This window comes from Pleurodeles waltl, chromosome 10 (assembly GCF_031143425.1).
Source record: "Pleurodeles waltl isolate 20211129_DDA chromosome 10, aPleWal1.hap1.20221129, whole genome shotgun sequence".
Lineage (NCBI taxonomy): Eukaryota > Metazoa > Chordata > Amphibia > Caudata > Salamandridae > Pleurodeles > Pleurodeles waltl.
In genome coordinates this window covers 1,006,789,785-1,006,814,697 of record NC_090449.1, presented here as the reverse complement: position 1 = coordinate 1,006,814,697, position 24,913 = coordinate 1,006,789,785, and the positions used below count along the sequence as shown (strand labels likewise).

The window sequence follows — 24,913 nt, the reverse complement described above, 5'->3', positions numbered from 1 at the left end:
AGCTTTAGCACCATGTTTCAAAATTATTTGATGCTGGAATCCCTTGAGTTTTCCCAAGCTATCAGCAAAGACTTCTGGGTAGTCACCAATCCAATCCTTGGTTGCTCCTGCACACGTTTGATAAACACTCTCATGTTTTGATAACACCATATCAGGATGATTCGGGTCCAGAATGATACCCAACTCTCCTTGTTCTTCCCAACCCAAAAGATTTGCACCCTCCTTGACCACATACACCGTTCCTGCAGCACAATTGCTTGCAAACTTTAAGATCGCTTCAAACTTTCCCACAACCTCAATGCGTTTTCCTCCATACGCAAACATTTTGATTCAGAATCCTGCATAACCATATAGTCAAAATTCTTGAAATCCACCATATTGATTAATGTGAACGGAGAACCAGAATCGGCTAGGAATTTCACATCCCTATTGTTAACCAAAACTATACAAGATGGTGGATTCCTCTTCCGTGCTGCTACCATTGAAGATATTTCTACAAGACCATTGTCCTCTTGATTCCTGGACGTGAGCATAAGGATAACATTCATGTCTTCATCTGAAGTGTCACAGGTATCGTCAATTATTTTACAGTCTGCGCATAGTTTTTCATGCCAACATTTCCCTTACAGACCCTCGCTAAGTGGCCTTTCTTTCCGCACTTGTAACATGTTTGATTAACAGCTGCACAGTTCTTCGAATTGCCAACATGCGTCCTACTTCCACACCTGTAGCAAGACATGTCGTTATTGGCATTCCTGCTTCTGGATGATAAGAGTTCATGCTCATCACAACCACCTACTTTGCTACACTTCACTGTTGATTTAGATATCTGCTTTGCTTTTTTATGTCTAATCCCTTTTGTTTTTGTACTGTCGTTCATCTCCCACATACAGATCTGAGAGTGTTCTATACTTCTTGCCAACTTTAAAGCTGTTTGCAAATCTGGATCTTGTGTAGCTAACAGTTTTTCCTGCATCTTTTTGTTACTTGTTCTGTCAATCAATTGATCGCATATAATTTCATCTGTAAACTCTCTATAGTTACACATAGTCGCCAGCGAACATAGTGCTACCACAAGATAGTCGATTGACTCTCCTGGGATTTGTGTATGCTGAAGAAACTTAGGTCTTTCAAGGACAATATTTTTCCTTGGAATAAATCTCTTATCCAATGTACTAATTATCGAGGTATACTCATCAACAATGGATGTAGACTCTACGCCAGTGGTTCCCAACCTGTGGTCCGGGGACCCCTGGGGGTCCGCAAAGCCTTCTCAGGGGGTCCGCGAGAGCCTAGAAGATTAAAAAATATTAACAAATATTGACAAATTAGGTCCCCAGCTTCCAGTAATGATTCAGGCGGGGGTCCCCGGATTCCCATGATGATTCAGTGGGGGTCCCTGGGTTCCATTAATGTTAAAGTGGGGGTCCACAGAAATCAAATGGTTGGGAACCACTGCTCTACGCTATCTTCGCCTACAGTTAGGGTACTGACCACCTCTAATGGCAATGTCTTTAAAATTTTCCTTCCCTCAGTTCCCAAATTGTATATTAATAGCGCTTTTTTCTTTTTAGCAGTAAACATATCGCCTTCAATCGCTTCCAAGTAAGCATCAAATGTCTCTTTCCAAGTCTGCCAATCCACAGGCAGTGTTCCTGCCATCTGTAAGAACGGTGCAAGTGCCAATATTCTATCCATTGTCCAAGATATTATCCCAAAAAATTGTTATACCCAGCTATCTTGAAATATGTTCTGAAATATATATTTATTTATAATATTGTATCATTACTTTTGTGCATGAAATTGTACTTCTGAAACTTCTTATGTTCTTCTGCTTACACAGGAACTTTTCTTTACTTAAACTGTACACCTTTTGAGATTATGTACTTCCAGGATGGCTGCCACAGTTTCTGCTGAGGAATTGTTTCTATGAATGGTTTGGCTCATTGTTGTATTTTCCCAACCAGTCAAAATGGCCGCCAGACATGAGTGTTGAGCTGTTGTAGCTCCGTAGTCCTACTTCGCTCTCGCTCTTCCTGCTCCCGATGTCTCCACTCGTCCAAACACTTCAACAGAATGCTACTTCAGGCGTACCTCTTCGTACACCACAGCAGCCGCCTCCGCACCGCCCACCAATTTCAGGACAAGGCTGACCTCATCTCACCCCTCCTGCGCAGCACAGCTCGATGCTCGCTGACACACTGCGACACCCGGATCCTTCTACTGCGAGTCGGTTCACACCCGCTCTTTGCAACTGAAGAGAAGACGATACCGGGTGAGTGAACATCTATCTTTAGTCCGCCTTCATCCGCGTCCCGTACACAACTCCCTTCCAACTGAACCCAGCGCCCTGCGTTCCACATTCCGCTCCGAATGTGGAACGCACCATCCACTTAACAAGACCCAACAAACGTGTGATGCACTATTGTGACTTTTGGGGCCATGTCTAGAAGCACACTTGCACAAGTCCTGTTTCGTTGCTGTATCTGCATGTTTCTTAGAAAGTCCTGCTACTATCTTAATTGGGGTTCTAGAGTCCAATCCTTTCTATTTCCTCTTTATGCTGACATCAGTCTTGCACCCCTGCTTCACATTTCCTACAGTACTCCGCTTTTCTTCGGTACTTGGATCAGCTCCCCCACTCTGTTCTTTTAATATCAGTGTCCTGAAAAGAAAGTGACGAGCGGCTATCAGAATACTGGGACAGTTCAGGTTATAATTTTTTTTTTGTGATCCCTCAAATTGTAACAACCTCTACCAGATTCCAGAGAAATGGGTGATCTACTCCATCTTTTCTCTTTGTGCCTCTGTTTCTTCTTCCTCCCGTTGCAGATCTCTCTTTAACAGAATCTTCGGTGTCCACCTTAGGTTTTAAATGTGGTTTGATGGGTCGAGCACCTATGGAAGGTCTCTCCATAGAGGTATAAACGCCCGCAATTACTGTTGGTAGTTCTGGTCACAATCTTGAACTGGAACTGCTGCTAGTCCCTGGCGATGGCCAGAACTGAAGCATCTGCCTTAACATTGCTTATGATGATTGAGGAATCCGTGGAAAACTCACCATTAACTTCATTCCTAAATCCAGATCTAGTGCCGCTCCATGCTCATTTTGTACCTGCCTAAGAACATCAGGGAGAACGGCCAATTAAGGCGTGCCATGCATATTCGTGCAAATGCATGCAAAGATGTGTCCCCAGGTGTTACATTTCTCTACGAGAGGCACCGTCCGAAGAGGTAGATATAAGGAAATGCCTCCTTGGCATGGTTGCCCCCTGACTTTTTGCCTTTGCTGATGCTATGTTTACAATTGAAAGTGTGCTGAGGCCTGCTAACCAGGCCCCAGCACCAGTGTTCTTTCCCTAACCTGTACTTTTGTATCCACAATTGGCAGACCCTGGCATCCAGATAAGTCCCTTGTAACTGGTACTTCTAGTACCAAGGGCCCTGATGCCAAGGAAGGTCTCTAAGGGCTGCAGCATGTCTTGTGCCACCCTGGAGACCTCTCACTCAGCACAGACACACTGCTTGCCAGCTTGTGTGTGCTAGTGAGGACAAAACGAGTAAGTCGACATGGCACTCCCCTCAGGGTGCCATGCCAGCCTCTCACTGCCTATGCAGTATAGGTAAGACACCCCTCTAGCAGGCCTTACAGCCCTAAGGCAGGGTGCACTATACCATAGGTGAGGGTACCAGTGCATGAGCATGGTACCCCTACAGTGTCTAAGCAAAACCTTAGACATTGTAAGTGCAGGGTAGCCATAAGAGTATATGGTCTGGGAGTCTGTCAAACACGAACTCCACAGCACCATAATGGCTACACTGAAAACTGGGAAGTTTGGTATCAAACTTCTCAGCACAATAAATGCACACTGATGCCAGTGTACATTTTATTGCAAAATACACCACAGAGGGCACCTTAGAGGTGCCCCCTGAAACTTAACCGACTGTCTGTGTAGGCTGACTAGTTCCAGCAGCCTGCCACACCAGAGACATGTTGCTGGCCCCATGGGGAGAGTGCCTTTGTCACTCTGAGGCCAGTAACAAAGCCTGCACTGGGTGGAGATGCTAACACCTCCCCCAGGCAGGAGCTGTGACACCTGGCGGTGAGCCTCAAAGGCTCACCCCTTTGTCACAGCCCAGCAGGGCACTCCAGCTTAGTGGAGTTGCCCGCCCCCTCCGGCCACGGCCCCCACTTTTGGCGGCAAGGCTGGAGGGAACAAAGAAAGCAACAAGGAGGAGTCACTGGCCAGTCAGGACAGCCCCTAAGGTGTCCTGAGCTGAGGTGACTCTGACTTTTAGAAATCCTCCATCTTGCAGATGGAGGATTCCCCCAATAGGGTTAGGATTGTGACCCCCTCCCCTTGGGAGGAGGCACAAAGAGGGTGTACCCACCCTCAGGGCTAGTAGCCATTGGCTACTAACCCCCCAGACCTAAACACGCCCTTAAATTTAGTATTTAAGGGCTACCCTGAACCCTAGAAAATTAGATTCCTGCAACTACAAGAAGAAGGACTGCCTAGCTGAAAACCCCTGCAGAGGAAGACCAGAAGACGACAACTGCCTTGGCTCCAGAAACTCACCGGCCTGTCTCCTGCCTTCCAAAGATCCTGCTCCAGCGACGCCTTCCAAAGGGACCAGCGACCTCGACATCCTCTGAGGACTGCCCCTGCTTCGAAAAGACAAGAAACTCCCGAGGACAGCGGACCTGCTCCAAGAAAAGCTGCAACTTTGTTTCCAGCAGCTTTAAAGAACCCTGCAAGCTCCCCGCAAGAAGCGTGAGACTTGCAACACTGCACCCGGCGACCCCGACTCGGCTGGTGGCGATCCAACACCTCAGGAGGGACCCCAGGACTACTCTAAGACTGTGAGTACAAAAACCTGTCCCCCCTGAGCCCCCACAGCGCCGCCTGCAGAGGGAATCCCGAGGCTTCCCCTGACCGCGACTCTTTGAATCCTAAGTCCCGACACCTGGGAGAGACCCTGCACCCGCAGCCCCCAGGACCTGAAGGACCGGACTTTCATTGGAGAAGTGACCCCCAGGAGTCCCTCTCCCTTGCCCAAGTGGAGGTTTCCCCGAGGAACCCCCCCCTTGCCTGCCTGTAGCGCTGAAGAGATCCCTAGATCTCCCATTGACTTCCATTACAAACCCGACGCTTGTTTCTACACTGCACCCGGCCGCCCCTGCGCTGCTGAGGGTGAAATTTCTGTGTGGGCTTGTGTCCCCCCCGGTGCCCTACAAAACCCCCCTGGTCTGCCCTCCGAAGACGCGGGTACTTACCTGCAAGCAGACCGGAACCGGGGCACCCCCTTCTCTCCATTCTAGCCTATGTGTTTTGGGCACCACTTTGAACTCTGCACCTGACCGGCCCTGAGCTGCTGGTGTGGTGACTTTGGGGTTGCTCTGAACCCCCAACGGTGGGCTACCTTGGACCAAGAACTGAACCCTGTAAGTGTCTTACTTACCTGGTAAAACTAACAAAAACTTACCTCCCCTAGGAACTGTGAAAATTGCACTAAGTGTCCACTTTTAAAACAGCTATTTGTCAATAACTTGAAAAGTATACATGCAATTTTTATGATTTAAAGTTCCTAAAGTACTTACCTGCAATACCTTTCGAATGAGATATTACATGTAGAATTTGAACCTGTGGTTCTTAAAATAAACTAAGAAAATATATTTTTCTATACAAAAACCTATTGGCTGGATTTGTCTCTGAGTGTGTGTACCTCATTTATTGTCTATGTGTATGTACAACAAATGCTTAACACTACTCCTTGGATAAGCCTACTGCTCGACCACACTACCACAAAATAGAGCATTAGTATTATCTATTTTTACCACTATTTTACCTCTAAGGGGAACCCTTGGACTCTGTGCATGCTATTCCTTACTTTGAAATAGCACATACAGAGCCAACTTCCTACATTGGTGGATCAGCGGTGGGGTACAAGACTTTGCATTTGCTGGACTACTCAGCCAATACCTGATCACACGACAAATTCCAAAATTGTCATTAGAAATTCATTTTTGCAATTTGAAATTTTTCTAAATTCTTAAAAGTCCTGCTAGGGCCTTGTGTGTTAAGTCCCTGTTTAGCATTGTCTTTTAGAGTTTAAAAAGTTTGTTAAAAGTTTGAAATTAGATTCTAGAAACAGTTTTAGATTCTTTAAAAAGTCTTCCAACTCTTAGCAAAATAATGTCTGATACAGAGATGAATGTGGTGGAACTCGACACCACACCTTACCTCCATCTTAAGATGAGGGAGCTAAGGTCTCTCTGTAATATCAAAAAAATAACCATTGGCTCCAGACCTACCAAAATTCAGCTCCAGGAGCTGTTGGCAGAGTTTGAAAAAGCCAACCCCTCTGATGATGACATCACAGAGGAAGAAATTAGTGACTTGGAGGCCAATGTCCCTCCTCCAGTCCTAAATAGGGAGAACAGGACCCCTCAAGTCCTGTCTCCAACTGTGTTAGTCAGAAATAGTGAGTCCCTCACAGGAGGGTCCCACATTTCTGAAATCACTGAGGATGCTCTCAGTGAAGATGACCTCCTGTTAGCCAGGATGGCCAAAAGATTGGCTTTAGAGAGACAGCTCCTAGCCATAGAAAGGGAAAGACAAGAGATGGGCCTAGGACCCATCAATGGTGGCAGCAATATAAATAGGGTCAGAGATTCTCCTGACAGGTTAAAAATCCCCAAAGGGATTGTGACAAAATATGAAGATGGTGATGACATCACCAAATGGTTCACAGCTTTTGAGAGGGCTTGTGTAACCAGAAAAGTGAACAGATCTCACTGGGGTGCTCTCCTTTGGGAAATGTTCACTGGAAAGTGTAGGGATAGACTCCTCACACTCTCTGGAAAAGATGCAGAATCTTATGACCTCATGAAGGGTACCCTGATTGAGGGCTTTGGATTCTCCACTGAGGAGTACAGGATTAGGTTCAGGGGGGCTCAAAAATCCTCGAGCCAGACCTGGGTTGACTTTGTTGACTACTCAGTGAAAACACTAGATGGTTGGATTCAAGGCAGTGGTGTAAGTAATTATGATGGGCTGTACAATTTATTTGTGAAAGAACACCTATTGAGTAATTGTTTCAATGATAAACTGCATCAGCATCTGGTAGACCTAGGACCAATTTCTCCCCAAGAATTGGGAAAGAAGGCGGACCATTGGGTCAAGACAAGGGTGTCCAAGACTTCAACAGGGGGTGACCAAAAGAAAGGGGTCACAAAGACTCCCCAGGGGAAGGGTGATGAGACAACCAAAACTAAAAATAGTAAAGAGTCTTCTACAGGCCCCCAAAAACCTGCTCAGGAGGGTGGGCCCAGAGCCTCTTCACAAAACAATGGGTACAAGGGTAAAAACTTTGATCCCAAAAAGGCCTGGTGTCATAGCTGTAAACAGCATGGACACCAAACTGGAGACAAGGCCTGTCCCAAGAAAGGTTCCACTCCAAACTCCCATCCAGGTAACACTGGTATGGCTAGTCTCCAAGTGGGATCAACAGTGTGCCCAGAGCAAATCAGGGTCCACACTGAAGCTACTCTAGTTTGAGGGTGGGGTGGATTTAGCCACACTAGCTGTCTGGCCGCCTAACATGCAAAAATACAGACAGCAACTCTTAATTAATGGGACTAGAATAGAGGGCCTGAGGGATACAGGTGCCAGTGTCACCATGGTGACAGAGAAACTGGTTTCCCCTGGCCAATACCTGACTGGAAAAACTTACACAGTCCCCAACGCTGACAATCAGAGAAAAGTACATCCCATGGCAATGGTTACTTTAGAATGGGGAGGGGTCAATGGCCTGAAACAGGTGGTGGTCTCCTCAAATATCCCAGTGGACTGTCTGCTTGGAAATGACCTGGAGTCCTCAGCATGGGCTGAGGTAGAACTAAAAACCCATGCAGCAATGCTGGGTATCCCTGAACTGGTGTGTGTGAAAACAAGAGCACAATGCAAGGCACAGGGTGAACAAGTAGAGCTGGAGTCTGGAAGAATGGCCCAGCCTACCAAGAGAACAGGAAAGTCAGTTGGGAAACCAACTGCAACACAGCAAAAGAAAGGGAACCTCTCTTCTCAGGAAGAAGTTCTGCCCTCTGAGGGAACTGAGCCTTTGGAGCTTGAACCTTACCAGGTTGAGCTCTTGGGCCCAGGGGGACCCTCAAGGGAGGAGCTGTGTAAGGGACAAGAAACCTGTCCCTCTCTTGAAGGCCTTAGGCAGCAAGCTGCTGAAGAGTCCAAAGGCAAGAAAAATGGAACACATAGGGTCTATTGGGAAGATGGACTCCTGTACACTGAGGCCAGAGACCCCAAACCTGGTGCCACTAGGAGAGTGGTAGTGCCTCAGCTGTTCAGGAAGTTCATCCTAACATTAGCCCATGACATTCCCCTTGCTGGACATTTGGGACAAACCAAGACGTGGGAGAGGTTAGTCAACCACTTCTACTGGCCCAATATGTCCAACATGGTTAAGGAGTTTTGCCTCTCCTGCCCCACCTGTCAAGCCAGTGGTAAGACAGGTGGGCATCCAAAGGCCCCCCTCATTCCACTTCCAGTGGTGGGGGGTTCCCTTTGAAAGAGTGGGTGTGGACATAGTTGGTCCACTAGAACCTCCCACAGCCTCAGGAAATATGTATATCCTGGTAGTAGTGGATCATGCTACCAGGTATCCTGAAGCTATTCCCCTTAGGTCGACTACTGCCCCTGCAGTAGCCAAGGCCCTCATTGGTATCTTTACCAGAGTGGGTTTCCCTAAGGAGGTGGTGTCTGACAGAGGTACCAACTTCATGTCAGCATACCTAAAGCACATGTGGAATGAGTGTGGAGTGACTTATAAATTCACTACACCATACCATCCACAAACTAATGGCTTGGTGGAGAGATTCAACAAGACATTAAAAGGCATGATCATGGGGCTCCCAGAAAAGCTCAAAAGGAGATGGGATGTCCTCTTGCCATGTCTGCTTTTCGCTTACAGAGAGGTGCCACAGAAGGGAGTAGGATTCTCACCCTTTGAACTTCTGTTTGGTCATCCTGTAAGGGGACCACTTGCTCTTGTTAAAGAAGGCTGGGAGAGACCTCTCCATGAGCCAAAACAAGACATAGTGGACTATGTACTTGGCCTTCGCTCTAGAATGGCAGAGTACATGGAAAAGGCAACCAAAAACCTTGAGGCCAGCCAACAGCTCCAGAAGTTTTGGTATGACCAAAAGGCTGCACTGGTTGAGTTCCAACCAGGGCAGAAAGTCTGGGTTCTGGAGCCTGTGGCTCCCAGGGCACTCCAGGACAAATGGAGTGGCCCTTACCCAGTGCTAGAAAGGAAGAGTCAGGTCACCTACCTGGTGGACCTGGGCACAAGCAGGAGCCCCAAGAGGGTGATCCATGTGAACCGCCTTAAGCTCTTCCATGACAGGGCTGATGTGAATCTGTTGATGGTAACAGATGAGGATCAGGAGGCAGAGAGTGAACCTCTCCCTGATCTTCTGTCATCAGACCCAAAAGATGGCACAGTAGATGGAGTGATCTACTCAGACACCCTCTCTGGCCAACAGCAAGCTGATTGTAGGAGAGTCCTACAACAGTTTCCTGAACTCTTCTCCTTAACCCCTGGTCAGACACACCTGTGTACCCATGATGTGGACACAGGAGACAGCATGCCTGTCAAAAACAAAATCTTTAGACAGTCTGACCATGTTAAGGAAAGCATCAAGGTGGAAGTCCACAAGATGCTGGAATTGGGAGTAATTGAGCGCTCTGACAGCCCCTGGGCTAGCCCAGTGGTCTTAGTCCCCAAACCTCACACCAAAGATGGAAAGAAAGAGATGAGGTTTTGTGTGGACTACAGAGGGCTCAATTCTGTCACCAAGACAGATGCTCATCCAATTCCAAGAGCTGATGAGCTCATAGATAAATTAGGTGCTGCCAAATTCTTAAGTACCTTTGACTTGACAGCAGGGTACTGGCAAATAAAAATGGCACCTGGAGCAAAAGAGAAAACAGCATTCTCCACACCTGATGGGCATTATCAGTTTACTGTTATGCCCTTTGGTTTAAAGAATGCCCCTGCCACCTTCCAAAGGTTGGTGAATCAAGTCCTTGCTGGCTTGGAGTCCTTTAGCACAGCTTATCTTGATGATATTGCTGTCTTTAGCTCCACCTGGCAGGATCACCTGGTCCACCTGAAGAAGGTTTTGAAGGCTCTGCAATCTGCAGGCCTCTCTATCAAGGCATCCAAATGCCAGATAGGGCAGGGAACTGTGGTTTACTTGGGCCACCTTGTAGGTGGAGGCCAAGTTCAGCCACTCCAACCCAAGATCCAGACTATTCTGGACTGGGTAGCTCCAAAAACCCAGACTCAAGTCAGGGCATTCCTTGGCTTGACTGGGTATTACAGGAGGTTTGTGAAGGGATATGGATCCATTGTGACAGCCCTCACTGAACTCACCTCCAAGAAAATGCCCAAGAAAGTGAACTGGACTGTGGAATGCCAACAGGCCTTTGACACCCTGAAACAAGCAATGTGTTCAGCACCAGTTCTAAAAGCTCCAGATTATTCTAAGCAGTTCATTGTGCAGACTGATGCCTCTGAACATGGGATAGGGGCAGTTTTGTCCCAAACAAATGATGATGGCCTTGACCAGCCTGTTGCTTTCATTAGCAGGAGGTTACTCCCCAGGGAGCAGCGTTAGAGTGCCATTGAGAGGGAGGCCTTTGCTGTGGTTTGGTCCCTGAAGAAGCTGAGACCATACCTCTTTGGGACTCACTTCCTAGTTCAAACTGACCACAGACCTCTCAAATGGCTGATGCAAATGAAAGGTGAAAATCCTAAACTGTTGAGGTGGTCCATCTCCCTACAGGGAATGGACTTTATAGTGGAACACAGACCTGGGACTGCCCATGCCAATGCAGATGGCCTTTCCAGGTTCTTCCACTTAGAAAATGAAGACTCTCTTGGGAAAGGTTAGTCTCATCCTCTTTCGTTTGGGGGGGGGGGTTGTGTAAGGAAATGCCTCCTTGGCATGGTTGCCCCCTGACTTTTTGCCTTTGCTGATGCTATGTTTACAATTGAAAGTGTGCTGAGGCCTGCTAACCAGGCCCCAGCACCAGTGTTCTTTCCCTAACCTGTACTTTTGTATCCACAATTGGCAGACCCTGGCATCCAGATAAGTCCCTTGTAACTGGTACTTCTAGTACCAAGGGCCCTGATGCCAAGGAAGGTCTCTAAGGGCTGCAGCATGTCTTGTGCCACCCTGGAGACCTCTCACTCAGCACAGACACACTGCTTGCCAGCTTGTGTGTGCTAGTGAGGACAAAACGAGTAAGTCGACATGGCACTCCCCTCAGGGTGCCATGCCAGCCTCTCACTGCCTATGCAGTATAGGTAAGACACCCCTCTAGCAGGCCTTACAGCCCTAAGGCAGGGTGCACTATACCATAGGTGAGGGTACCAGTGCATGAGCATGGTACCCCTACAGTGTCTAAGCAAAACCTTAGACATTGTAAGTGCAGGGTAGCCATAAGAGTATATGGTCTGGGAGTCTGTCAAACACGAACTCCACAGCACCATAATGGCTACACTGAAAACTGGGAAGTTTGGTATCAAACTTCTCAGCACAATAAATGCACACTGATGCCAGTGTACATTTTATTGCAAAATACACCACAGAGGGCACCTTAGAGGTGCCCCCTGAAACTTAACCGACTGTCTGTGTAGGCTGACTAGTTCCAGCAGCCTGCCACACCAGAGACATGTTGCTGGCCCCATGGGGAGAGTGCCTTTGTCACTCTGAGGCCAGTAACAAAGCCTGCACTGGGTGGAGATGCTAACACCTCCCCCAGGCAGGAGCTGTGACACCTGGCGGTGAGCCTCAAAGGCTCACCCCTTTGTCACAGCCCAGCAGGGCACTCCAGCTTAGTGGAGTTGCCCGCCCCCTCCGGCCACGGCCCCCACTTTTGGAGGCAAGGCTGGAGGGAACAAAGAAAGCAACAAGGAGGAGTCACTGGCCAGTCAGGACAGCCCCTAAGGTGTCCTGAGCTGAGGTGACTCTGACTTTTAGAAATCCTCCATCTTGCAGATGGAGGATTCCCCCAATAGGGTTAGGATTGTGACCCCCTCCCCTTGGGAGGAGGCACAAAGAGGGTGTACCCACCCTCAGGGCTAGTAGCCATTGGCTACTAACCCCCCAGACCTAAACACGCCCTTAAATTTAGTATTTAAGGGCTACCCTGAACCCTAGAAAATTAGATTCCTGCAACTACAAGAAGAAGGACTGCCTAGCTGAAAACCCCTGCAGAGGAAGACCAGAAGACGACAACTGCCTTGGCTCCAGAAACTCACCGGCCTGTCTCCTGCCTTCCAAAGATCCTGCTCCAGCGACGCCTTCCAAAGGGACCAGCGACCTCGACATCCTCTGAGGACTACCCCTGCTTCGAAAAGACAAGAAACTCCCGAGGACAGCGGACCTGCTCCAAGAAAAGCTGCAACTTTGTTTCCAGCAGCTTTAAAGAACCCTGCAAGCTCCCCGCAAGAAGCGTGAGACTTGCAACACTGCACCCGGCGACCCCGACTCGGCTGGTGGCGATCCAACACCTCAGGAGGGACCCCAGGACTACTCTAAGACTGTGAGTACAAAAACCTGTCCCCCCTGAGCCCCCACAGCGCCGCCTGCAGAGGGAATCCCGAGGCTTCCCCTGACCGCGACTCTTTGAATCCTAAGTCCCGACACCTGGGAGAGACCCTGCACCCGCAGCCCCCAGGACCTGAAGGACCGGACTTTCACTGGAGAAGTGACCCCCAGGAGTCCCTCTCCCTTGCCCAAGTGGAGGTTTCCCCGAGGAACCCCTCCCTTGCCTGCCTGTAGCGCTGAAGAGATCCCTAGATCTCCCATTGACTTCCATTACAAACCCGACGCTTGTTTCTACACTGCACCCGGCCGCCCCCGCGCTGCTGAGGGTGAAATTTCTGTGTGGGCTTGTGTCCCCCCCGGTGCCCTACAAAACCCCCCTGGTCTGCCCTCCGAAGACGCGGGTACTTACCTGCAAGCAGACCGGAACCGGGGCACCCCCTTCTCTCCATTCTAGCCTATGTGTTTTGGGCACCACTTTGAACTCTGCACCTGACCGGCCCTGAGCTGCTGGTGTGGTGACTTTGGGGTTGCTCTGAACCCCCAACGGTGGGCTACCTTGGACCAAGAACTGAACCCTGTAAGTGTCTTACTTACCTGGTAAAACTAACAAAAACGTACCTCCCCTAGGAACTGTGAAAATTGCACTGTGTCCACTTTTAAAACAGCTATTTGTCAATAACTTGAAAAGTATACATGCAATTTTTATGATTTAAAGTTCCTAAAGTACTTACCTGCAATACCTTTCGAATGAGATATTACATGTAGAATTTGAACCTGTGGTTCTTAAAATAAACTAAGAAAAGATATTTTTCTATACAAAAACCTATTGGCTGGATTTGTCTCTGAGTGTGTGTACCTCATTTATTGTCTATGTGTATGTACAACAAATGCTTAACACTACTCCTTGGATAAGCCTACTGCTCGACCACACTACCACAAAATAGAGCATTAGTATTATCTATTTTTACCACTATTTTACCTCTAAGGGGAACCCTTGGACTCTGTGCATGCTATTCCTTACTTTGAAATAGCACATACAGAGCCAACTTCCTACAGTAGACATTATTCTATGTTTATTTTGATCATAAAGTGTAGTATACAGATATACTGTCTCTAACTGGATGGTCTTGCAAGCAATCCACAAGGCCTGTTTGTCTCGCTTCGTAGGTGCTTTTCCCATGATACAGTTAATAGTCTGGAGACTAATGGTTTGTACTTGGGTAGAAGAAGTAGGTCCTGCTAGAAGAGCAAGTCTGGTGCTCAAAGTATGTTGCACGAATTGTACAAGTCTCCAGTAAAAGGCAGCTTCGAAGTTTAAAACCCAACCACCTCAGCAAGTGTTAGGTTGTCAGGACAGGAATGTAGCCAGCCAAAACCGTCCACGTAGCCGGTCATTGCTCAGAGATCCTGTCTGGACATTTCTGTGCATGTGTGCCAGTTGACCAGCAAACCAGTTCTGGTGCTCCTGGGAGGTCAGAGGGATTACCAAACCTCGGTAAGATGTATAATGTGCCGGGCAGGTCTACCGCTGCCTAGGCATGAAACTGCACTGAGGCAGCATCAATAGGGTCGAACTCCACCCTGTCATGCGCAGCTGTTACAAAGGTAACTGCCCACCGATCATCGGGGACACCTTGAATTTTGAGATGTTGAGTAATTGCTTCCTATTATTGGCCCCATCACAACAGGTACTGCCATTGTGAACAGATTCACATGAACATGGAATCAAATAATTAAATTCACAGAATGTGAAATAAACCTTTATAAGACAAGCTTGACAAACCTATGGAAATAGATAAACTCACTTATCCCCAATAGGAAGACTCCATGATTACTATGGACTTCTCCGTAATGACTTAAAATGGTTCACGTATGAACAGTGAAAACTACACAAGGCATAAACATAAGATACAATCCCCATGTCAATTCAGACTACACTATTTTGAGTATGCCTAAACTTTGTTATTATTTGACCTAGACCTGGTGACAAGCAGACACTTGACCCAGACCTACGTTGCACCAGATGTCATATTTATGTCATCAGTCGGATGACCTGATACTTTCACAGTTTTAGAAGGATTAAGGTCAGACAACAGCTGCATTAAATGGCTGACATGACATTGATTCTGCATAAATGAAGAAACATGGCAAACTCCATGGTCTAAAATGGTGATGAGGCATATCTAGAATAAAGTTAGCTGAGTCAGGGCTTTACATCAGGGGTACCACGGGCAAAGGTGATGTGAATGGACTTAATGTTGTTTCACTAATGGCACATATCAACAAGCAACAGCTGAATGTTTATATCATTCCTTAGTTTTACAGTTCTTCCAGAGTCGCAAACGATTCAGTTACATAAAGTGTCAAATACAGAAATATTTTTTGATTTAGCATCCATTTGGTACACAAAGTACGAAAACTGACACTACACAAAAGCTTTTCTTTGACACGGCACAGCAGCTAACACTTGTTTAGTTCTTTACTTAGTGTTTTTCACTTCATCTAGTACTTTTTTGATTGGAAAATAATGTAGATGAGGTAAGTTAATTTAAAAAGCAGATCATTGGAGTCATCCATTTCTTGGAGAACCACAGATCATCATCCGTGAGTTCCATGCAAAATGGTAAGGGGGTAAATGTTCAATTGTATTGCGTTTCTGAGTTACTCTGGGTTAGATATATGACAATAATTGATGTATAATATTCAAGGCTCCATGAGGGAATCCTTAATTAATGTGCTGTTTATTGTCCAATTTGAGAAAGATCGACTCGCCAGTAACATTTCTAGTGGATACAATCTTTCTGCAGATTCCTTACCTTGTGAGTAACCTCTCCAGGCCACAGACTAGTCTTGAAAACTTTTTCCCCAGCAATTGCTTGTTCCGGTCCAGGGAGGACCTGTTCTGGCAGTTTGGGCTGAACTGTTCATATAGGGAACAGGGTCAATACTGATTTGCATATGGCTGGGTCCAAACTGGGGTGGCATGGTGAGCAAAAGAACAATGGATTAAACCCAGATCTGTGACTGGGGATGAGTGCTTGAAATGTTTCAGCACTCCGTCCATCATCCTTTTGTGTATCTGAGTAAAATAAGCACAAACTGTGGGGCTGCCATTAATTTCAGGACTATTTCCAAACAAGAGAGGGCAATAAACCAAGCAAGCAAAAACAACGTTAAATATGGAATGTAACGTGTGTCTGAATTGGGATGCAGTTGTGCCAGTTTAACCAAAAAAAATCAAGTAGCACATCTAGGGCAAAGTACCTATCACTATCTGAGAGGTGAGTCATAACTGCTTAACAAAAGTACCCAAAGACATCAATACAGCCAACCGGCAAATGTTGGCAATTGGGATGGCTCTGGAGAGGGCTGTGTTTGCAGCATGGTTCTAGAGGAGTGGGCAGAAATACCATTACAAAATGGTGCATTTGGTCACGGCTTTGCCCTTTTTAGCTCTGGCAAAAGCCTACAAAAAGCTGATCATCCAACCTGCCCTGACAAACGCAGTCCACGTAGTAAGACACCATATGTCTGAGGTCCAGTATATGAAGTCGCTCTTCATCCTGGTTTCTACGGGGAAGAGAAAGGAGGAAGAGTTAAAGCCTGAGCTACATGAAATCGTGAAACAGTCTTAGATAATGGACAGGAATGCAGAACCAACTTATCCAGTTAGCAAACTGTAAAAGGTGGACCGACTGATTGGGCTTGAAGTTCTCCATTCCTATGTGCTGAAGTCAGTGCCACCAACAGAACTGACTTCACATTAAGAAGTTGTATTGGGTAAATCTGCATTGGCTGAAATGGGAGATGCCGTCAAAAGTACTGAAACAAGTTTCAAAACCGACTGAGAAACAATAATCAGAATTGGAAAAACCAATAGAGTAAACCTTTCAGAGAACATATCACTAAACATGAAAGGTTGTGCAGGCTAACACCTGAAGGTATACCACAGGGAGCCACTCAGAGTCATTCGCTGAAGATATTCCCAGTTCTAAGCAATGGGGGGCAGATCCACCAGTGGGACCTCCAATGTGGAGAAAGTTGCCTTTGTCACTGCAGTATGTAGCTCCCACTCGTGGTCTTACAGCCATAGATGATGGAGGGCATCTACTCTCACACTAAGAAGCCTGAGAGATGGATTACTATTGTGAAGACTTTCCTTTTCTATGTCCATGTCAGCAGGTGAATTATCCCCAACAAATGGTCCATGACCCTTAAATTGCCCTGCTAGGTGATGTGTTGCCTGGTAGTGGTATGTCAAGCACAATATGGACATTGCCCTCTAAGATTAAAGGAAGAAAAGCATTCAAAGCAAGGCGGACCACCCACAGCTCGAATAAATGTAGGTGTAGGTGCTATTCTGACATGGACTAAAGGCCCAAGCCACCCCGTTGGCACTTTAGCCCAGCAAGGAGGCCATGGTAGCCTGAGGAGGGCTGACTGGGCAACCCTTGAAAAGTGTTTGAATGGTCCAACCCACCAGTGCCGATCCAGATTCACAGACTATCCACACCGAAGCTGACAGTCTTCATTAATGTTGCAGCCACTGCCTCTCAAACTCAGTAGAGGGCTTTATCTCCCACCTGGCAGAAGACATCAACAGGATGCAGGAGGCCATGAAGGGCAAACTCTTCAGTGTCAGTCAGAACGAGAGTCAGACAAAGTGAAATTTCTGCAATTTTCTGAAAAGGAGGAGAGGCCTTCATAAGGGTTTTGTTAAATAGTAATAAAAAGATGGTCTTTATTTCCACATAGTTTATATATTTTGTTGCTTTCTCTGCACACTACACTCCTCTGACCTTCACATTTGCAAGATGTGCATCCTATTCTGAGTGTGATGCACGTGTTAAGATTATGGCATCGGGACTGGGGGTATAAAATATGTGCCTTTCAGTATGTTGTCGTTATTCCACCATTTCTACCCTATTCCCACCACGCTTGTTCAACCACTATATCCTCCCAGCCCCCTTTTACCGGAGATCAGCATTTATATAGCCATGCCTGTACAGGTGCCGTGTGTAGCCTTAAATCTAGAATGAAATGAGATCACATGATGCCATAATTCCCACTATTATCATCCTTGCTCCACCACCAGAGAACAAGATGTCTGATAAATGAACTTTTGTCCCTGCAGTACCATGACCCTCCTTGGTATAGAAAATGCCAGACTTTGTGTTAAGAGTTGCCCCTAAAAGGGTTTCACTTATTGTGATAAAGGGGCTGATTGTTTTCTAACTGACCCAGGCCTTAAAGTAAGTCTGTTACAGTTTGGATGATGATTTGACATTTTTAGGAACTCTCCTATACCAGCCAGTAGTTGACTTGTCAGGAATACATGATGTGACGCCCTACTTAAGTGTGCTACACCAGTGCACAGGATTTCATGAAACACCCTTCATGCTGATTAGAACCCATATGATAACACTTTAACTTAATAATAATGAGTATCTTTAATTACAAATTTGAGATGCTTTCTGTGAACAGGATGCCTGAGGATGTAACGTAACCACCTCACAAGTCTATGGTGGTCGGGTAATAGTCTTCCTCCAGTGATGAAACCCCCTTCTGAAGCGTCATTTTGAATTACTGTTTTTATAAATCGATTTGAAACGTGAATACTTATTACAGGTCTCATGTTTTGTTCTGGTATAGTACACTCCTGGTCCTCTTTCCTGAGGAGCAGCCTCTTATGTCAGTAACTATGCGTCTCTGGCTCTAGAATACACATTTTTGTGTGCTTTTTAATGTTGTTTCCTTCCTGATTGCCCCCATCATCTTAGCATTGCTGCTCTTCTATTGCTGGTGATCACCACGTCTCCTTATACTATGGGGGCTCAGTATCCTATCTTGCTTTCCTTGTTCCCAAAGTCTTCTGTATTTTGTGAGAATCTAATGTATCCTCAAAAATCTTTTTCATTATTTCATCATTACGGGTGCTCAATATCTGCAGCTCAAGTCTTGTTTTATGGCTAAGTCTATCTTTTGACACCAATGGCCTCTTAACTTTTTGATTTAATCCCAACATCGAGTGGACACCATATGGCTATTCCCTACTGGTATCTTTCTCCTAGAGTTTTGTGGGATACAGTTTTTTCAATGGCGTCCTTTACTGGTGTAGTTTTCAGTGTCTAGGAATGTTGTTTAATATTACTTGTGCATGTGTCGAACTAAAATGCTTGCTAGAGGACTTGAACAATTTTTCCAATAGTCCCTTAACTGGAAGCACTGAAGACTCACAATCCCTTGTGTTCTGCTACAGAATGTTCTCAGGCACCAACTGCTGGAATTCCACTGAAAAGAAAGATGTTTACGCAAAGCAGGAATCTGTTCCTACATCCTCTGAAGCAAGAATATCCTCCTTCTCTGAAGTAGGCAGACCCCCATCTTACATGGTCTGAGCATTTCTCTTTAGTTTTGCACGTGTCTCCAAAACTCTCCCTCTTTGTCCAATAAATCGGGATTGCCTGATCCATGTCTATTAAAGTTTTAGGCTTAAACAGAAAACATCCATTACAGTTTTCAGCCATTTGGTCGTTGGAAGACAGAGCATACAAACCAAGTGCTTGTCATTAATGTCAAGTTTCTGTTGCAGTTAGGGCAATATTTAAATAGGATACCCATAGTACAAAATGGCATTGAAATGCTGTTAGGTGATGAGAGATTACAAACAGTCATACCCACAGTATTACAACAGCAATAAACATTTCTAAATCCAAGAAACTGGCAAAAGGAGAGAGAAATGCCATTGCTAGCCTGACAGGTTAGTTGGCGTGTGGATGAGCATGAGATATGGATTGTAAGAGATAGCTTGTGATGAAATCAAAAGGCGGTCCAGTGTAGCAAGCGAGGTAACAAGCAGGTGTAAAGGAGCCAGCTGTAATCCTTACACAAGCAATTATCAGGTTTTTGCAGGTTAATTAAGTTCTGGAAGGAGCAATAAACCTAACTGAAGAAAAAGCAACGCAGCAACAGGCAATCACAATTCATGCAATGCTTCACATTTAGGGAATTAATGTATGTGTAAGTTTGTCTAGAACAGCATTCCGATGGTTAGAGAGGAAAAAAAAAGTAGAGGAGAAATTGTATTTGTCTTCATTGCTGCAAACGTTTTTGAAATAAATTAACAAACAAGTTAAGACAGACATCTTAATTATAGCTTTATCAATGATTGAATAGAAGATAAGAACAAAGTTCAATGTGATTTGGTATTAATTATAACTTTAAAGTACAATGATATATAATTATATTAAAATACAAATATTGCAAAGACAAAGTGTGGGCACTGTGAGGTGTGGCCTTTCACGTCAAGTCCTCAGTTACTCTTCGATGGCGGTGCTTTGTCCCTCAACCAACTCGCAAATAATAATGTGGAAGTCCGATGTGGATCCAGAAGTAATATCGCATCTAGTCATCTTTTTTCAATTTATATTTTAAAAAAGTGGTAAGACGTGTAGTACTCATTTAAATCTCGTATAAAAATACCCACAATGCTAGATTTTCTGAGTTCCAACTTATCAAGATGGCCAGACAAAAAAATGACAAAATAGGAATTTTATGTCAATCTTCAACGCATGAGGAGGCTGTGCTTGGGTCCGTCCACTCGCTCCAGTTTCTCGAAATGTTTTCTTGCGTTCCGAATGTTAATCAGTGTAGCAGCAGAGGCTGGTGAAAGAGAATTAGACATTAGATGGGTAGCTGGTACGAGCTGCAGAAAAGCCTATGTAGCTACATGAACTATGAATAGTATTTTAACAATATGCTTAGCCACCAAAAGTGACTTCAAAACTATCCTTGCTTGATTGGGTGGCAGATAGAACTACTACCACATCTGTGATGTCACGTCACAAGTAGAAGGCTACATGTTGTTAATAGGATTAGTGTAGTTTTCTCATTTGGATTGTATGTCATCAAAACGTTTTTCCTCACATTTTGCTCTGCTTTCAAAGAAAACAAACTTTTCAATGTCCACATTTACTGAGTCTAGAATTTTGAAGGATAGATTTTTGAATGAATAGATGGCCTGTCAGAATGTCATAAGGTTAAGTAAGGTATGCTTCCTGGTCTATTTTTATTTTGTAAACAAATATTTTAGTATTGTCTCTCTGGTGGTGTTTATTAAGATGTCCTACTCTTAAAGTAATTCCGTTCTCACAGCAATTACCGTCTGTACTATAGGGTGCCTATGAGATATGAATGATGTGTAATATAATCCAACAGCGTGCCTGTTTTTATGCAGCACTTTCTATACCTGTAGCGAGGTCACAGTACTTTTCTGTGTGGTCCAGCTGCATTATTTATATAGTGTTTCATACTTCGGGCTCATATTATGTTCTGCATGTCTAAAAAGTGTTTAGAATTGCATGTTCGGGTATATGCCAATACGTTGTTTTTTGTAAGTGGATTTTCAGTTTTGCACTTCTAAAGTTGTACGTTTCTACCCTGTTTCTGTGGTACCCAGGTGTTTACAGTCTGTCACTCTCTAGCTCTCCTCCTTCTGGACTGCCCTATGCGGAGCACAAAGGCTCTAAGTCACTGCTTCCCACTACTCTTCACACTGTGCACAGTACTTAAATACTCCCACAAGTTAGCTAGAGAGTCCACACTATTTAACTAACGTGTCCAGACCAGAAGTCTAGGTGAAGGGCATCGAGGTTAATAGCAAAGCTTAGGGACAGGAACCCTGACGCACAACCAACAGTAATACATGTGGTTAAGTAGATTTTCTCTGGTACCCCAACCTATAGAAGGGTCAGAATAATAAGGCTGAATCTATAACCTCAGACCTTACTGAACACCACCAGGTCCCCAACGCTCTCCTATAAACAACACTCAGCACCCCATCACATGTATTCTTGGCTGGATGAACAGGGAAACACCACAGACGTTGCATAGGAGTAGATTCAACCAGATAGGACTCTCACTCCTAGGTTCTGCCCAGATTATTTTCAACTGGGCGATGGGGAGATCACAGGGCTGTCGGTTCTAGGTTCTTTCCACAGGTTAATTTGAACCCGATGGAGATTGTTGATTCAAAGTTCTGCACACAGGTAAATCTCAGGTGGGTGGGGATTGTCCATCCTGGTTTGACTACATGTTGTTTCTGCTTGTGGAGGGAGCCAGCCCTAGGTTCTTCTAAAAGGTAAATTCTGTGATGAAGGGTAGTTACTCCTGAATACTAGCCCACGGGCAAAGTACACCTGCTTATAAAGTGTAAGTAAAGTGTGGCTACTCTGCGATAGATGCTCCAGCACTGCTGGCATACCCGGGAGCTACCCGCAGGCATCACTCCAAACCAGTGCACAACAATTGTATATATGCCACTTACTGCTACATATTCCCTATCTGAATACCCTATCACCCAAAACACTCTCTAATTCACCTCTGTTCCACACTCTGCAACATTACAGAGAAACGTACACAAGACCTTTGACCCGACCAGTCTAACCCACTCATCCATTCCACGCTCATTTCCACGCATCTTTTCCTGCCTCAAGAGCCACAATCCTCAAACACCATCAAACCTATAATTCACACATCACTCTCCTTCACAGAACCCTCAAAACACCACAGGTACAGAACAAATAAACCCTCCCCCACAAAAACGCTCTAGGTTTACCCCCCAACTAACAAGCATATCAATTTGCAGTACACATCCTCTCACCAATCTTCCACTCTGACCATTCTTTTCCCCCCTATTCATTCATACGCTCTTTCTCCTTCCTGCTCCCTTAGGAACCAAAGTTTCATAGAACACAGTGATAAGCTGTATCCTCATCAAAGCCCAGTCCATGAGTATGAATTGCCAACATTTCTTCTGTCTGGGCACTGGGCCAGACCACTTGATGGCAATCTCTACCTATAATTTTGATCACTACATTGCAAAGGGCCCAAGATTATTATACTTAACCGGTAAAGTAGAGCCATAAACTCATTGACAGTCACACCTGAATCCTCTCCGGGTCAATGTTCGTAGTGCAGATCATTTATTAGAGGCATTCATACTGGCTGGCTACTACCGCCTCTAGATGACCAACAACACTGCCCAACTGTAACTTGGACTGTCAAAATAATATCCATGCACCCGAATGGTGCTACCCAGGGACCTAAAAAATTGATATCTTCAGTCAACTGTAAGCAGTGGAGTTTGCATCAACATCAATAGCTAACCACCAAATGCCATCACTGACAGGGAGTCAATGGCTGATGTGAAATCTATTGCTGGCTATCGGAGGACTCCAATATAGTCCACCCATGCAAGTACTGACCATCATGCACAAAGCTTAGATCAACATAGGCACAATGTAATAAAAGATGACTGTAACACTGGCCATCCAGGCAGATTTGTCACTCCACTCCTCGATTTGGTGCCCATCACCAGCCCTGATCCTACAACTCAGTACTGAACTCATCTGAAGTAACCAGAACAGAAGCAAATTGAAAACGTCCAGAAAACCATTGTCAGAATAAAGGAGATGAAGAACGAACCACAGCAGCCAGCTATGTAGAACCATATTTTGAGTGTCTATATCTCATACTTCATCTACAACACTACATCTCAAGGCATGGTAAGAGCACCTGTATGGTCAATGACCCACAACATCAAAATGCTTACCACACAAGTTCATAACAAAGGCAACCCGATACCCCAAGAAGACCCACACGGTGTAGCATGCCATCTGTCCAAAATTGTCCTCCGCAACCTGCACTGGAGGTGAAGTGCTATATAAAAACAATACAATTCTGACAGCCCACAGTCTCCCACAGTGTGGGTTCAGTTCTGATTAAGATATTAGCAAACACTGTATCAAATAATAACCGAATAAACAAGCATTAACAAAGACTATAGACTTAGGTTTAATATACTAATGAGCATAGGCTAAGCAGATTAAAGCTAACAAAAGAAAACAAAAATATGTCTATGTTGAAGGCTTCTTTGCCTTGTTTTCAATGTCAAATAAAGCTCCGATTTCAAGGAAACTTTCATTAATGCCCCTTTTCAATTTCTTTGACACAGAAAGAACAGAATGAAGGGCTATAATGAAGGCCCTTCCTAGCTAACTGACCGTATGAGATCTCCAATAACACAAACAAACCAAAAAAAACAGTCTCTAATGTGTAGCTTCTGGGAAGAAAGGGGGTGAAGGTGGAGGGTAACCTAGAGCACACAGAAGAAGGGAGTAACAGGAAGGAGGAAGAAGAGGCTGGTGGACATAAGGAGTAGCACACAGGGAAAGAGGAAGGGCCAGAAGGGGGCGAGAAGAGATGGTGGGAGAAAGAGGAGCACACAGGAGTAAGAGGCAGGAAGGAAGTACGTGCTGGGGTGGCGGATGGAAGCAAGGAAGAACAAGACAGACATGAATACCCGAGGGACCAGAGGATGCCACCAGCAGCAGACAGGGCCTGTAGTTGTAGCCGTCCCTCATGCAGTTCAAAGCAAGAGCAGGAAGAAGAGCACTGGGGATGGAAAAATACACCCTAAAAGCCAACAGCAGCAGGCGAGAGAGAAACACTCCTCCAAAGTCATCTAAGATGTACCTGAAAAAAGTATCAAGCCCATGTCCAAAGTGGGCAGTTCAATAAAAATCATGGAACACCCAAAGCCCATTCCAAGTATGCTGTAAGCAAAAGGCCTATTTGACAGGTTCGCAGATAACACAGAAATAAAAATGAAACCAACAGGCTAGGTCAGGCTACGCTTTATTCACACCAGAGATGACCATATGCAAGAAATGGACAGCCACCAGCTCTTAGGACTAAAGATCAAATAACCACTAAGGTTCAATGCACCTGGCTGTTTTCTGCACAGCATGAACAGCATCCACAACACAATAACACTACTGAATATGCAATGTCTGATTTTACTGTAAATATCTTGATTTGTTTATGCTTTGTTACTGAAATTTTCATAACAGGTGAACGAACACATACATAATATTTACTTGCAACATGATATAAGTACTTTCTTCAGTGAGATACCTACACTGTGTACAAGATGTGTAACGATACAACCTTGAGAGAGGAACAACTGGTAGTTTAACTAGAAGAATCACAGAGCTAAAAGGTAACACCCATGTGTGGCATTTACTGGAAGTATATCTATTATGTATCCATATCAAACATGCAACCAACAGCTGAGTTTTGGACCTGTCCAGAGAAACTAACCAAACTGGTTTTAACTGTGGCAACTTTTTATCATTTCAAGCCTGACATAATGACTAATGCTGGATGGATAATGACTATATCTAAAGCAGTTCTGTTTGTGGTGTGAGATATATG

The 24,913-nt window shown here is 45.3% G+C and overlaps 1 protein-coding gene across 1 annotated transcript in view; it reads right to left on the bottom strand.

Annotated features, from left to right (window-relative positions):
* Positions 1–19,781: 19,781 nt before the first annotated feature.
* The window catches only part of LOC138262116 (ras-related GTP-binding protein A), an 83,043-nt gene continuing 77,911 nt past the window's right edge, over positions 19,782–24,913 (bottom strand). Inside the window, exon 10 of the mRNA XM_069211882.1 lies at positions 19,782–20,299. Within this exon, the coding sequence (XP_069067983.1) occupies positions 20,202–20,299 (98 nt within the window). The 3' untranslated portion in view covers positions 19,782–20,201. The remainder of the gene's footprint in view (positions 20,300–24,913) is intronic.